At 32.8% G+C, this 15,380-nt stretch overlaps 3 protein-coding genes across 4 annotated transcripts in view; all 3 read left to right on the top strand.

Moving 5' to 3' along the window:
* On the top strand, positions 1-2,895 carry LOC100245042 (laccase-17). Its single transcript, XM_003632156.4, has 6 exons — positions 1-199; positions 303-454; positions 563-807; positions 895-1,023; positions 1,094-2,065; positions 2,515-2,895. Exons 1-6 carry the CDS (start codon positions 71-73, stop codon positions 2,643-2,645), a joined length of 1,758 nt encoding a protein of 585 aa, XP_003632204.1. The 5' UTR covers positions 1-70; the 3' UTR covers positions 2,646-2,895.
* Positions 2,896-3,715: 820 nt separating this feature from the next.
* Positions 3,716-4,738, top strand: LOC100245068 (chitinase 2). Its single transcript, XM_002281693.5, has one exon. The coding sequence runs from the start codon at positions 3,724-3,726 to the stop codon at positions 4,639-4,641; it is 918 nt and encodes a 305-aa protein (XP_002281729.1). The 5' UTR covers positions 3,716-3,723; the 3' UTR covers positions 4,642-4,738.
* A 4,529-nt stretch (positions 4,739-9,267) lies between these two features.
* The window catches only part of LOC100267354 (DNA-directed RNA polymerase III subunit 1), a 59,196-nt gene continuing 53,083 nt past the window's right edge, over positions 9,268-15,380 (top strand). For both annotated transcript variants that reach the window (XR_009465832.1, XM_059737439.1), the window contains exons 1-4: positions 9,268-9,364; positions 9,468-9,541; positions 9,700-9,829; positions 13,825-13,974. Coding sequence is in view for 1 of the 2 variants with exons in the window: in XM_059737439.1 (XP_059593422.1) it covers positions 9,480-9,541; positions 9,700-9,829; positions 13,825-13,974 (342 nt within the window). In the remaining variant the exon portion in view is untranslated. The remainder of the gene's footprint in view (positions 9,365-9,467; positions 9,542-9,699; positions 9,830-13,824; positions 13,975-15,380) is intronic.

The following is a 15,380-nucleotide window of genomic DNA, read 5'->3' as shown; positions in this document are numbered from 1 at the left end:
GCATTTTTGAGGTTCACCCATTAAACTTTTGTCATCTTCTCTCCCCCTAGAGAAAGTAAAGGAGAGAAAAATGGGTGCTTCTTTTCTTCCATTGCCAGCATTTTTGGGAGTTCTTCTCCTCTCATGCGTAACATTTTGTCTCCTTCCTGAGATTGCACTAGCCAAAGACACTGGCTTAACCAGGCACTACAAGTTTGAGGTATGTCTGATGGCCTTATTGGCAGAATATATAGATTAATTCTCTAGCTAATATTTCAATTTCAATCACTTTGTCTCTGCTTCTTGTTTAAATGCTTTTGTAGATCAAGTTGCAAAACGTGACACGACTGTGCCACACAAAGAGCATTGTAACAGTGAATGGGCTGTTTCCTGGGCCTCGAATTGTAGCTAGGGAGGGTGACCGTCTTCTTATTAAAGTAGTTAACCATGTCCAAGATAATATCTCCATCCATTGGTATGGACTTTAGATCACTTAATTAGTATACAATGAAGAAATAGGTTGCTGATTAATTCAATCACTTTAATGTATGTTACAAGTATGTTCTGTTTCAATCTGTGACAGGCATGGCATTAAGCAGCTTCAAAGTGGGTGGGCTGATGGGCCAGCGTATGTGACGCAGTGCCCCATTCAAACTGGTCAGAGCTATGTCTACAACTTCACCATTGTTGGCCAGAGAGGGACTCTATTCTGGCATGCTCACATCTCATGGCTAAGGTCGACTCTCTATGGTCCCATAATCATTCTTCCAAGGCGTAATGCATCCTATCCATTTGAGAAGCCTCACAAGGGAGTCCCCATCATCTTTGGTACAGTGTGCTAATTCAATCTGTTGTTTCTCTTTGATAGTCTAAAATTTGGTAGCTTACACATAAACTACAATACATGAAATGCAGGAGAATGGTGGAATGCAGATCCTGAAGCTGTTATTAGCCAGGCCCTGCAAACCGGTGGGGGGCCTAATGTGTCTGATGCCTATACCATCAATGGACTTCCCGGACCCTTATATAATTGCTCTGCCAAAGGTATCAAAAGTTGGTGAATATCAACTTCTTTGAGAAAAAGTACTAATGTGGTAATGGGCTTTGGCTGCAGATACTTTCAAGCTCAAGGTAAAACCAAACAAGACTTACCTCCTCCGCTTCATCAATGCGGCACTCAATGATGAGCTCTTCTTCAGTATAGCAAACCACACTCTCACAGTCGTAGATGTCGATGCCATTTATGTTAAACCTTTTGAGACTAAGACCCTTCTCATTACCCCCGGACAGACCACAAATGTTCTTCTCAAGACCAAACCCAATTTCCCAAATGCCACCTTCCTCATGACTGCTAGGCCATATGTGACCGGTCTTGGCACCTTTGACAACTCCACTGTAGCTGGTATCCTTGAATATGAATTACCATCTGGTTCCCCTCACTCTACTTTATTCATCAAAAAGCTTCCACTCTTCAAACCAACTCTTCCCCCTCTCAATGACACTTCATTTGCTGCCAACTTCACAAGTAAACTCCGAAGCTTAGCAAGCCCTCAATTCCCTGCCAACGTCCCCCAGAAAGTTGACAGGCACTTCTTCTTCACAGTTGGACTTGGATCAAGCCCATGTGACCAAAATCAAACCTGCCAAGGGCCTAATGGAACCAAATTCTCAGCTTCATTTAACAACATATCCTTTGCACTTCCAACCACAGCCCTCCTCCAAGCCCACTTCTTTGGGCAATCAAATGGTGTTTACAAACCTGACTTCCCTATCACTCCGATCATTCCCTTTAACTATACTGGAACCCCACCAAACAACACTCTGGTGAGCAATGGAACCAAAGTGGTGGTTCTACCATTCAACACCAGTGTGGAGCTTGTCGTGCAGGACACTAGCATTCTTGGTGCTGAAAGCCACCCTCTTCACCTGCATGGCTTCAACTTCTTTGTTGTTGGCCAAGGCTTTGGAAACTATGATCCCAATAAAGACCCTGCAAAATTCAATCTTGTCGACCCCATTGAGAGGAACACCGTGGGAGTGCCCTCTGGGGGTTGGGTTGCCATTCGGTTTCTAGCAGACAACCCAGGTGAGTATGAAAGAACAGCAAAAAATACAGTGAACCAACTTCAATTTAGGCATATTACTATTGCTAATTTGCTCATAAACACGCATACATGAAAAATAATAGTCAAGCAAAATTCACCAAAAACTTCTAACAACCGAGATGAATTCAAAACTTTCTTGGTCTTTCAATATTAGACTAAATCTACTTTCTTTTCTCTTTTACAGACTGAAAGCGACATGTTAGATATATATATATATATAAAATTGAAAACCTTTAACTTGTACCTAGAGAACCATTGGCGAATCTATTATCCCTTATACAAATCTTATTTTCTCACAATATGAAATCAATACCTAAAAATGGTGGAGCAGGACTAAAGTTATTTTCACTAGGCTTTGGTTATACTAATGATTTGCAGAGTTGTATGAAGTTAATTAACACTAACAATGGAGACCATGTGTGGCAAATAGGGGTATGGTTCATGCATTGCCACCTGGAAATCCACACCAGCTGGGGCTTGAAGATGGCCTGGGTTGTCTTAGATGGAAAGCTCCCCAATCAGAAGTTGCCTCCTCCACCAGCAGATCTTCCCAAATGTTGATTTTGACTCACTCATGCATTCACACTGATCACAAACTGCCCTGAGATTTTTTTTTCTCTCCTGTGACCCTTTTTAATTTGTATAGGTCCTTTTGCAGCTCTTGCATTTTCCAGTTTGAATCTTTGGTTATTATCATTATTTTTTTCTGACTCTGCGGAGTGCAGGAAAGAAAAAAGAAAAATGTGCACAACTTTTTTGTAATTCCAGATTTCAGTTTGCTAATGTGAAAGCCCTCAACAATATTTTTGAAGCTTGCACGGTATTTCAGTGATGTTCCATTTCAGATAAAAATAAATAGCATTCAGTCATTGATCAGAAATCCATATACTTCTGTCTGATCAAAATCTAGCAAAACCCTGAAAAAAAAATAAAAGAACAAATAAAGCTCTTATGAAGCTCCATAGCTGATGAATTTGAACAAGAACTTGGAATCTTGTTTGTGTACTTGCATGCCAGTGGGAGATTCTAAATTCTATTTTCCTACCAACAACGATGCCTTTCAAACAGAGAATTTTGCAAAGCAAAGCCAAAACTTGCGCACAATGAATACTGCCGCCTACAAACAGCTTAGCGTTTACTGCTAATTGCCGTCCCGAACCCCTCTGGCACCTACTGTTACCAGGCATTAAACTGTGTCCCCACTTCTCAATCATATTATCCCAAAATCTAAGCTCATTAGCCATCCCTGCTCATTGAATATTCATCTCCATTAGATAATAGTTATGGATTCATGTATTAGATAACTACAAACGTTAAACGAAATGGAATTTTTGTTTTGGGGTTATGTCGCCTTTCGGGTGCCTAGTCAAATCCACTGGAAGCCTTAGATGGAACCGCATAAACATATGTACTAAAGGAAGATTACTCTGTGGGAAAATGAGACAATAGCACAAAAACAAATCCCGGGAACTTATTTTATTTTCTGAAGAATAAACAAATGCCATGGAGATTATACTTTCAATCAAATGAGACACCAGCACAAGAACGATTCCCCTCTGTAGAGGGTAATAAACAAACTTCATTCACTTACATAAATGACTGTCACATAGGGTAGACCTCTGCTCAACTTCTAACATCCATGGATTCAACAAAGCTTCTTGTCTCCCTTCTCTTTCTTCAAGCTCTCTTCACCACTTCTACATCAATCTCAGCAGCCCCAGCGACAGCAAAACTTTTCAGGGAATACATAGGAGCCGAGTCCAAGCATGTTTTGTTTTCAGATGTGCCCATTAGTCCCCAAGTAGAATTCCATTTCATTCTCTCCTTTGCCATAGACTACACGCCATCTTCCTCTCCCTCACCCACCAATGGTGACTTCAATATCTTCTGGGACTCACAAAACCTCACCCCTTCCCAAGTTTCCTCCATCAAAGCCCGCCATGGTAATGTCAAGGTAGCCATGAGTCTTGGGGGCGACACCGTTGCTGGCCGCTTTGCTTCCTTCAAGCCTGCATCAATCAATTCTTGGGTTAGAAATGCCATCAATTCAATCACTCAGATAGTTAAAGACTACAATTTGGATGGAATCGATGTCGATTATGAACATTTTGATACGGATACTGATACATTTGCCGAGTGCATTGGGCGACTTTTCTTCTACCTTAAACAAAATGGGATTGTGTCTTTCACATCTATTGCCCCATATGACAACGAATCAGTTCAGCCGTATTACTTGGCTTTGTGGAAAAAGTATGGGCATCTCATAGACTATGTCAACTTTCAGTTCTATGCCTATGATAAGGGGACAACAATCTCTCAGTTCCTGCAGCATTTTGAGACTCAAAGGTCCAACTACAATGGAGGTAAGGTGCTGGTGAGCTTTGGTACCGATGGGAGTGGTGGTTTGTCTCCTCAAAATGGGTTTTTTAAGGCCTGTGGTACCCTTAAAAATCAGGGCAAACTTCATGGCATCTTCATCTGGTCTGCAGATGATTCCAAGAAGGAGAATTTTCGATTTGAGAAGCAATCACAAGATTTTCTAGCTGCAGCAAATTGATCTCTCCTTTGTAGCTAGCATTTGGTTTCAACTGTTTTTGTATGAGGGTACTTTTAGCCACAACATATATTAATAAGAATGCCTGTGGTTGTCTGCAGTATTTATTATAATTACTATATAATAACGTTATATTTTGTGACTATTTTAATAAAATAATATAATATTAAAAAAATTTGAGGAAAGAAATTTTTAATAACTAGTTGAATTGTTTTGTATTGCGAAATAACAAGAATAAGCAATAAGAAACAAAACAGAATAAAAACACATATATTTATGTGAAAAACCTTAAACGGGAAAACAACGAACAAAAGAGAAAAAAATTCACTATGCCAAAAACTGGTAGAAGAAATGGAAGAGTTACAACAAAAACATAATTATTATTATAACTTTAAAACTACACACACATAAATATATATATATATATATATATATATGCGAGAGTAATTAGTAAAATAGGTCCATACCATCACATATGTCGCATCAGGAGTTTTTCGTTTCGAACCAAATAGAATTTGGATCACCAAGCTCTAACATTTTGGAAGTTAAAGTATTAATATCTATTCTCTAATAAGTAGTTGCAAAATATAAACAAAAATATAGGTGTAAATATAAATATAATTTAATTATAAATAATAATATAAAGGGACTCAAATATTTTGGGTAACATATAAAAAAATATTACATCAAAAATTAACAATTACTTGTAGGCCCTTTGACATAAACCTAGTATAATAAAATTCATTACAAAGTATTAAAGTAAACAAAAGATTCCAAGATACACTAAAACATTACATAATACTAATAGGGACAAAGATCAAAGTCCAACCAAAAACACTTGAAAATGCCTTATTGTGTGTTTGATGCTTTGCAATTTTTGAACGGGTGAAACAAACCCTAACTTGCTTGTAGTAATTTGTTGATCATGTGAACCATTGTTGTTATACATTCAATCTAATATTTAGTAAACATATCATTTTTATGAAATATACTCTAATGTACTCCAATGAAATGTCAATTTTTCTTTTTTGCTATGAAGTGTTAAGGGTAAATTAATTGGTACTAGATTTTACATTATTTCAAATATCTTGAAAATCCATCCATATGTACTTAGTTACATTATCTGTTTAAAGGGATATAATTGTCCTTAATTTCACTTTCAACTTTTTTTCCTTTCTTTGAACTTATTCAAGACAACTTCTTCTTTTTTTCTTCTTTCTTATTTTTTTTTTAAAAAAAAAATAGTATTATAACTTATCTCCTCCCATATAGATATTGTTTGCTTTGAGCTCAATGAGAGCTTATAACTTTAAAATGTGTCTATATAATTGAGAAAAACTTGTATATATATGGTATTAGAAACTTCTTTCATCCATCAATGTAAGATGTTACAATAAAAAGAAAACAAAAAACAAGTTTGGCTTTGTGGTTGGTTGCTTCTATCCCATATTTGAGATGTTAGATTCAATCCTTTAGGCAATCTTTTAGTTAAGATTTCCATATTGTTGTGAATTAATTAAATTATTCTCTGATTATTGTTTTGAACCAATTGAATTATGTTCTAATTATTGTTTTGAACCAATTTAAGGCCGTTGCTAGCTAGCTACATGTTGGATTTAGTTAAGATCATTCATATGTTGGGTTCTTAGGTTTGAGTGTGAAATAACTATGGTGCCATCACCCTTTAGGCTTGAAATGTCACAAATACAACCATACATACTTCAAGAAGTCATATATGAAAATCACCATATAATAGAACTCACTTATTAATGTGTGCTTTACAAAGCTGGACACATTTGAATGAATAACTACAAAGCTTTTTCAACTCTAAACCTCTCATCTTCATATGAAAGGTGATGCATGTGCCTTACCATATTAACACCCAACACAAATAGTATTTTCATGGATATTTGGGTTGAAGGAGACCATTGAGCATAAACTACCTGTCCATCATTATCTTTAGTTTGTGATGGCTAACATGCCCCAAGCGTGCATATTATAAATCCACAATCTCATTCTTTCACTCCTTATCTACATATGTTCCAACGATAATAAATGAGGGGAAAGACAAGTAAGAGAGGCAACAATGGGAGAAGCTTACATAAGAGGCGATGATAAGATGCAACATAGAGAACCTATAGAGCACAATGTTGAAAGCTTCAATTATAGTAATAAGGGTTATTATGCAAAGAATTGTTAATAAAAAAAATTAGTGAACAGAAAAATGGTAATATGTGCATGTCACCAAAAGAATGTTGAAAATGAAAATGATTTTTAAGCAATATTAGAGTTAACTCAAGCAAGATGTTTGAAGAAAGTAACTACGAGTATCACTTTAGAGTTTGAGGAATTAGCATTAACAACATTGTTCAAATATGGGCAATCAACTATCATGATGATTTAATAATTAATTATATTTGTTCTAATTATATCATAAATGAAAAGGAGACACTATATAAAGGAGTGACAATGGACAACTTAAGACTTCTTACTAATCATGTTGACAAGACAATTATTTTTCCCCACTTTGGTCCACATCAAGAATGAAAATTATTAATCATGTTGACAAGAAAATTATTATTCCCCACTTTGGTTCACATCAAGAATGAAAAAGAATACGTTGTCAGTATCACGATATACAATCTTAAGTAATTAGTACAATTCAACTATGATTTAAAAATTGAATGTAATAGGCCAATTACTAGCCTTTCAGGATGGCCAATTCTTTTAGAGCCTCAAACAACAATCTAAGAGTGGTAGTTAAATTGATCGCTCCTAAATTGTAGTAATTAATTCATTATATTTGTATTTTGAATTATGGATTATGATTCTCTTAACTCTCTACTTATTAATCCTAGATTTGGAATCCAATTAAGAGATTTCATAATTCTCATTTCATGTGTAAAATGACATTGCTTTAATTGTTTCCCTTCTTAAATAATGTTTTAAATTTGGGCAACAACTCTCGTTGGTGGGGACAAACAACAACAATGATGGTGTATTCCTCTATAGGTCGGTGTTGCTTTTATGTGATCCTCATAAAATTTATTAATAAAAAGGTAATAATATTTATTAAATCCACCAAGATGTGCATTAATTTCCAATAGTTGAGATATGGTCTTAATATTGTTATAATTAAAACAAGTGATGTAATTAGTGTTCTATTTATCTCTCCATCAAACCATAACATGGCATAAAAGAACATTGAATTTCTATGTATGAGAATTTTCAAAATTTGAAATTGAATAATTTTTTGTTAATTTTGTTTTACCCATAAATGGTTCATGAAGATGATCAAATTAGTCAAATTTGCTTTCAAAATGGATAAAAGAAAAATAGAATTTATGAGTGATTTTATATTTTTTACCTTTACATTATGCTTAGAATCAAATCCTTAAAAAAAGAAAAAAAATTTCAATCAAGGGATTTGAAATGAAAAGAATTGTTAATTCATCTATCTCTTGTAACACAAAAGAGAATTGAAATGAAAAGTTTTTTCTTTGTTTGGTGTTACAAGAAAATGGAAAGAAAATATATATATATATATATATATATATATATATATATATATATTTTGAAGTTCAACTATACTTCAACTATGACTATAAATAACTCAAAAATATGAAAGTTGTAAGTTAATTTAAGAAAAGCAAAGTAAATAACTCATGTGAACTTGGTAATCCGCTCAAATATAAAAAATTGATTATATGTTTTCAAAAATTTTAAAAATATAGGATTTGTTTGACAACTTTTTTTGAAAATAATTTATGTTCTCTTGAGCAAAAAAACTATGAAAACATATTGGACAATAAAGAATTGTTTTTTATTTTTCGTTTTTTTTATAAAAAATAGAGTGTTTTCAAATAACATATTTATATATTTAAGTTGTTTCTTTTTATTTTTTTTATGACTGTTGTAAAAATAATTATATAAATATGCAGAATAATTAAAAATAATACTATACATAAAAAATTATTTTAAAACATATTTAAAAATATTAAAAATATATTAAAAACATTTCAAATTTTCAAACAAACTTTTATTTTACAAAACATTGGACAATAATTTTTTAAAAACGGTTCTTTAAAACTATTTTAAAAAATAGTTATCAAATAGGCTAATATTATTTTTATATATATATTTAAATCTTTTAATTCTTCCACGATCTCTCACTGATTATAAAAATAAAAGGAACATAATAAAGATAAAAAAATCTATAATTCACTAAAAAAAGAAAAGAAATATTCATCATAGTAAATCTCTCTCCCTGCAATTAGATTGTCAAAAAGAAAATGGTTAAAATATTTATAAAAAAATGATAACACATAAAATAAATAGAAAAAAGTGAAAGAAAAAAAAACATATAAAGTACAAAAAAATTTAGATAAAGACAATGTGAAAAAAAAAAGTTATGATTAAATTAAATATAATTAAAATTAAAAATTTTAAATAATTTTAAATTATTTAATAGTTATATATACCAAAAAAATTAAGTGAAATAAATTTAAAATTTTTTCTAAAAATAATTTATCAACCTTATATATATTTTAATTTTCCTCTATTCTTTAAAGAATTACTTAAATTGATAATAAGTAAATAAATTTTCAGTAAAATTTTATTTCTGGCCCACCGCGGCACCGCCACGGCGCCACTGGCATAAAGCACTGGGTTTTATTGGGAGTTTGGAACAGGGCCGCAAACTAAACCCCAGGGTTTTGTTCCTCAAGTGAGTCCCTGTCATGCCAACTTCCTCTTCCTCTTCCTCTCCCTCTATCAATTCTCTCTCTATATGCGTATTTATGTTTTCCTTATTGTTTGATTCCCTGCAGCGTTGATCAAAGATGAAAGACGGTATACAGTTCACTAAAGAGCCCTACATCGAGGATGTTGGACCTCGCAAAATGTGACACAAACCTTCTACTCTTTCGATTTCTTTTCTTTTCTTTCTTTCTTTCTTTCTTTCTTTTTTTTTGAATTGGGATTCCCAGTTTGTCAGTTTCCGTTTCAATTCAAGTAGATCATATAAATATTTTGAATTTTGATTTTCATGTTGTTATGCAGAGAGAGCATTCGGTTCGCGTTGTTTTCCGAATCCGAAATTAGCAAAGCTGCAGAAGTTCAAGTGTGGCGTGGCGTTTACTATGATGCTAATAGAAAACCTATAGAAAACGGGTTATTGGATCCTCGCATGGTATGCCTTTCTCCGCCTTTATTTGTATGTGTATTTATGTTTGGTTTGAGGAATGGTTTCTTTGTTTGCCATTGGTTGATTTAATCATTGTTACTCTTTATTTATAGGGTTATAATGTACGCATAGTTGTGGGGAATTTAGTTAATGAGGTGGAAATGTGAATCAGTTTAGGTTTTTGAGGGGATTACTGATGTTGATTTTTTGTGAGAATTCAGAATGTTGGAGTCATTCAACACCAAGGATTGAGATTCTATTTGTTTAGATGCAATTTTTGCTGTATTGGACTTGGGAGTCTGTGGTTTTGACTTGGAGTGTGTGGTTGATATGATTCAGTGGTCTATTTTTTTCTGCATTGAATGCATTAGACATGAGCAATTAGCATCTCTACAGGAAAATAATATCAACTTTCCGAAGTTTGGAGTTTACCTGTTTTTTTATTATTGTAATATACCTTGCTGTTGGGTGCCCTTTATGTACATATTGTAATACATTGGTGCTCCCCTTTTTGTTAGGTGCTGTTAATAATAGTTTTGTTTGCCTATAACAAAAAAGAAGTGGGAGAAAGGAGTGTGGTGCCAATTTGAGAAGCTTAAGGCTGTCATCCATTATTGGTGTGCCCATGGTCTGTGGTTCAGGCTTTGAGAATTTAAAGTTGGTTCTAAATGGTCTTCTTAAATCTTTATCCCTTGTTTAGGGAATTCTTTGGGGGTTATGAATGTGCCTTTTTCTTTTTTCTCTTTCTTTTTTCTTTTTAAATTATTTGAAGATAGGGAATGGGTTAGGGCCTAATTAGAACCCCTTGTGTTTATTTTTTGTCTGACTTTTTTGGTTCTTGGCTCCATATATGTGCTTAGGTAGTTAGGTTCTATCTTCTTTTTGCCATACACCTAATATATTTATTGTTTGCTACAGAAAAAATACTGAATCCTACTAATTTAAGAACAAAAACTGAGCAACCTCATAACTGGAATTTACTACTAAAGGAGGACCTTCAATACTTTAAATAAGACCTAAATTAGAAAGGTACTATGACACAATCTTCTTCTAGCCTTGTTCATCTAAAATTGGAGTATGGAAGATTTTTTGTATAAGGCATGATTCACCTAACGAAAGTTCCTGTCTTGATTAATAAAGCTACCTAGAGGAGGGGGGTGAAAGTTCAATTGAGATATCCTTAATTTAATAATTATTTTTGGATTTCTAATTGATTTAACAAATATATCCTTGTTGAGTACAAGCAAGGAAGAAAATATCGCCGAAATTAGGCGATATTTCGGCGAAATATCAGTGTGTCGGTGGGTGCCGACACGACATATAGCAGGGATATATCGCCTGGTCAACGCAGGTGGTCAACGGTCAAAGCTCAAAATTGAGCTTTATTTTTCTTGCTGTTGGGGGAATTTGAACCCCCAACAAAAGGTTTCCAATGCAGCCCAGTTCCACTAGGGCAAACGTGCCCTTTGATAAATAATATGCACTAAAGAAATATATATCAAAACTTAGGATATAAATAAAATATTAAAAAAACACTTTAAATAACAAATTAATTATAACTATTTTATAATTAAATGAAAAATTTTCATTTAATTGATTATTAAAAATATATCATAATTTTATTCATAGTGTTTTTAATATTATTAATATATTAAAAATTTATACATTTATCATCATTTATTTTATAATATATCATAATTTTAATATTAAATAGATTTTAAAATTAAACATATTATAATCACAATATTATCATCAAATAATATTTTATATAATTCAATAATCAATATACACTTATCAAATTTATATTTTTTATTAACATGTACAATATTATATATATATATATCAATTTATTCGAAAAAATAACTTTAAAATGTCTATTATGTTTTTAATTTCATTTCTAAAAGTTTTATTTTATATTTTTTATAAGTTTTGATCAATTTTAGGTTTACGGATATTTTGTGTTAAAATATCCATCGAAATATATTATAATCAAATATCACAATATAATGATCAAATAATATTTAATATAATTTAATAATCAATATACACTTATCAAATTTATAGTTTTTATTAACACGTACAATATTATATATATATATATACATTAATTTATTTAATAAAATAACTTTAAAATATCTATTATACTTTAATTTCATTTCTAAAAGTTTTATTTTATATTTTTATAAGTTTTGGTCAATTTTAGGTCTACCGATATTTTATGTTAAAATATCCACCGATATATCTCCGATATATCCGTAAAATCGAAATACCGATATATCCGTAATTACTGATATTTTCATCATTGAGTACAAGTTGATATCCAAAGCAAAAATATTAGCAAAAACACGTTAAACCAGTGACTTAATGTAGAAAAACCACCTATTGACTGAGTTTCCTAGAAAATTTTCCAATAAAAAAAAAAAAAAAGTTTCCTAGAAAATTTGTAGATGTCAAAAGCCACGATTGCAAATCATCTTCTAAATTTGAAAGGAAGGTACATAAAGACCTTGTAAAACCCTTAGTCTTGATTGCTACACTATGTGTTTGGGGAGTGGAGAGTTGGTGGATCATCTTTTTTTATGCTATTCAATGCTTTGGGGCTATGACTAGGCTATTTAGAGTCAGGTTAGATTGCATTCCTCTTAAAAGTATAAGCGACATGATGACCGTTTTAGGTTTTGGGAAGTATTGTTAGAGGAGGGAAAGTTCTTTAGCAAATTGCTTTGTCTTACACTGTTTTGGATAGTGTGGTGGGAAAGAAATGTTAAGATCTTTAGGGCAAGCGGAGGACGTAGAGAGATGACATGGACCTAATTTATCTCTATTCCCCCTTTTAGCCTTCTACCACCCAACTTTCAGGGGCACTCCTCTGAATGTTATTCAACTTTGTTGGAATTTGGTATGTAGATCAAAAGGGTTAAAATAGCAAAGTGAGGAGCAATGCTTCGGGTTCATTTTGTAGGAGATTTATTACCCCCCTAAGGAGTGTTGAGCCACTTCTCCTTGTATAGTTTCATGTGGCATTCAATTGATGTATAGTTCTCCATGGTAAGTTGGAAAAGGTTTTTCCACCTTTTCTTTTGATGAGATTTGTAAGTTTGGGAAGATTCCTCATCCTTTACTTGTACTTTTAAATCCATATCAATGAGTATGTTTGTTTGTTTCTTAGTTATCACAATAAAAAAAAAAGGTTCTCCTGATCATTCATATTGAGCTTGATCCTATTGTTCAATTATTAAATGGGGGCCCATGTTGGTATTTGTATTATGAACATATAAACTATCTTCATCTTACTAAAATAGGATGTTCTATTCAATTCAAATTTCAAATGAAGGATGGTTAACAAAAAAAATCGATGGATATGTAAGCTAACATGGCTTGAAAAGAAAAATTTGCTATTACTATTTGTACTGAATTTAAGTGTTAAAAGAAAGGTTTGCCTTTTCAAGCCTGGAGCTTTGAACAAATATTTATTGGTGATAGACTTGTTTTTGATTAGAAACAAAGATAAATTTTTATTGATAAAAGAAAGAGAGAATGATGAGAGATCCTTCTCACATAATACAAAATCCGATTAAAGTAAGAGTAGACTCCTCTACTATTTTTGGTGATAGACTTGGATTCAAGGAACATTCCAAATACAAACTTCTTTTTCCTTGTTTGAAAAATATGTGTTTGGCCAATCCTTTCTTATTTTCCCCATTCATATACTCCTTTTCTTGATACCTCCTTGGATTATGAACATATATGCTAGATTAGTGTCTTCTCAAATAATCAGATGCACATTTGATTTAATGTTCTGGGTTTTCAACTTAACTTCAACCGTCCTTTTCCATTGATTTAACTCTGATTGAATGCATATTTTAGAAAGGTATCAAACTTGATATTTATGTTACTATAATTTTTAGTTGCGATATGTTTGTATCGCTTTTTGTATTATATTTGTTGATTTGTTTATTTTTTCAAGAAAGTTTAAATGATACTCCATTTTTGGTTTCCAGGGACCTGCAAATAAGAATGGTACTTGTGCAACATGCCTTGGGAATTTTCGGGATTGTCCGGGGCATTGTGGGTACTTGACTCTCGCACTCCCTGTTTATAATGTTGGATATTTGAGTACAATTGTGGACATCTTGAAGTGCATTTGCAAGGTAAATAACTAATTATAATTTTTTAATTCTTAGGTTTTTTTGTATATGTTTTTCACTTTCATTTTTCTTTTTTAGTTATTATAATTTTGCTATAATAACTGCTCTTTGAAATGGTATTGTGTTGATGTTTAGGCATACAAATGTCATATTGACTTCTAAACCATATCTTCTACCATGGCTTGCTCTCATTTCACCCTCTTTAGGTTCTATTTTGACAGCAATAGAGCTATAGCTCATAACAAGGGGTTGTCTAAGACTAGCATATATGCTTTACTTAGCCTGAAATAATGTAAGAGAAAATCTTCAGGCAAATTTAAAGCTAATCATCTTGAATTTTTTTAGCCTCTTAAACAGTGTGGTAAAAATTATTAAGACAAAAACTTAATGCAATTATAGTTAGTTTCTTGGCCAAATTCTATGTAGCATTGACATGAAGGGGGGATATTGATATGAAATGATTTGATTAATATGACTTGAAAAACCTTAGAGAATAAAATGGAGAGAGACACTTGAGATCTTTTTGGTGCTCTTACAACATTTAGTGTAGTACTTGTCTAAAATCTTTTCCTTTTAGCTCTTTTACAAAAGCACCACGTTCTAACTCTTTGAAAAGATATCTCAAGATTTATATTTAAATTTTGAAAAGTTTTAAATTCTAAAACATTTTACTAAGCTCATCTATAAAAGCATCATATCCTTTCATTGAAAAGAATTTTAAGACTCCAAAATTTTCTTTCTTACTCAAAATGTTTTAGTGTATAATGCTTGAGGGAAATTGAAAGGGAAAAATTAGGAGAAGCATAGGTGCATCCTCGTGGATTAGGTTTGGGTCGTCTGTTGGAAGGAGTGGAAGCTTGTTGTAGGGATGAGGGTGGAAAGTGTGGAACAAAGGTTGGGTTGTAGATGGGAGGGAGTTTAGGTTGGAGCTTTGTTCAAATGGGGTAGGAGGTTCATTCTCTGCTTTGTTAGCCCTATGGAGGCTAAGAGGTTTACTCCGATCTTCCCTAAGGAAAGAGGACTCCTTAAGGGGTGGTCCATTTTGGTTGAGAAGCTTCACTGTATCATAGTAGTTTTCTTCTTAGAGTAAAGGAAGTTTTCATCCCTAGTTACCTTAAGGCTTGTGGAGAAAGGGAGTAGTTTAGCGGACTCAACAAAAGGGTCTTTTGTAAAGTTGGTTAAGAAAAAGCTTGGTATGGTGAGTGAAGCAATTTGGATTTAGATTGGGATTAGGTGGTCCAACTTAGGAAGGAGAATTTTAGGCGTTGTCTAGTTCGGAGATTGGGAGAATATTCAAACCCAATTCTAGAATTGCGTTTGTTGAGGAAATGGGTAGGTCATAAGTGGTCTTTGAAAGGAGAAGTGAGAATATCCTTGCTAAGGGGTGCCATTCACTTATTTGATTTTGA

Source organism: Vitis vinifera, chromosome 6 (assembly GCF_030704535.1).
Source record: "Vitis vinifera cultivar Pinot Noir 40024 chromosome 6, ASM3070453v1".
NCBI classification, from domain to species: domain Eukaryota; kingdom Viridiplantae; phylum Streptophyta; class Magnoliopsida; order Vitales; family Vitaceae; genus Vitis; species Vitis vinifera.
The sequence above is the reverse complement of the archived record's forward strand: the minus strand, read 5'-3'. Positions and strand labels throughout refer to the sequence as shown.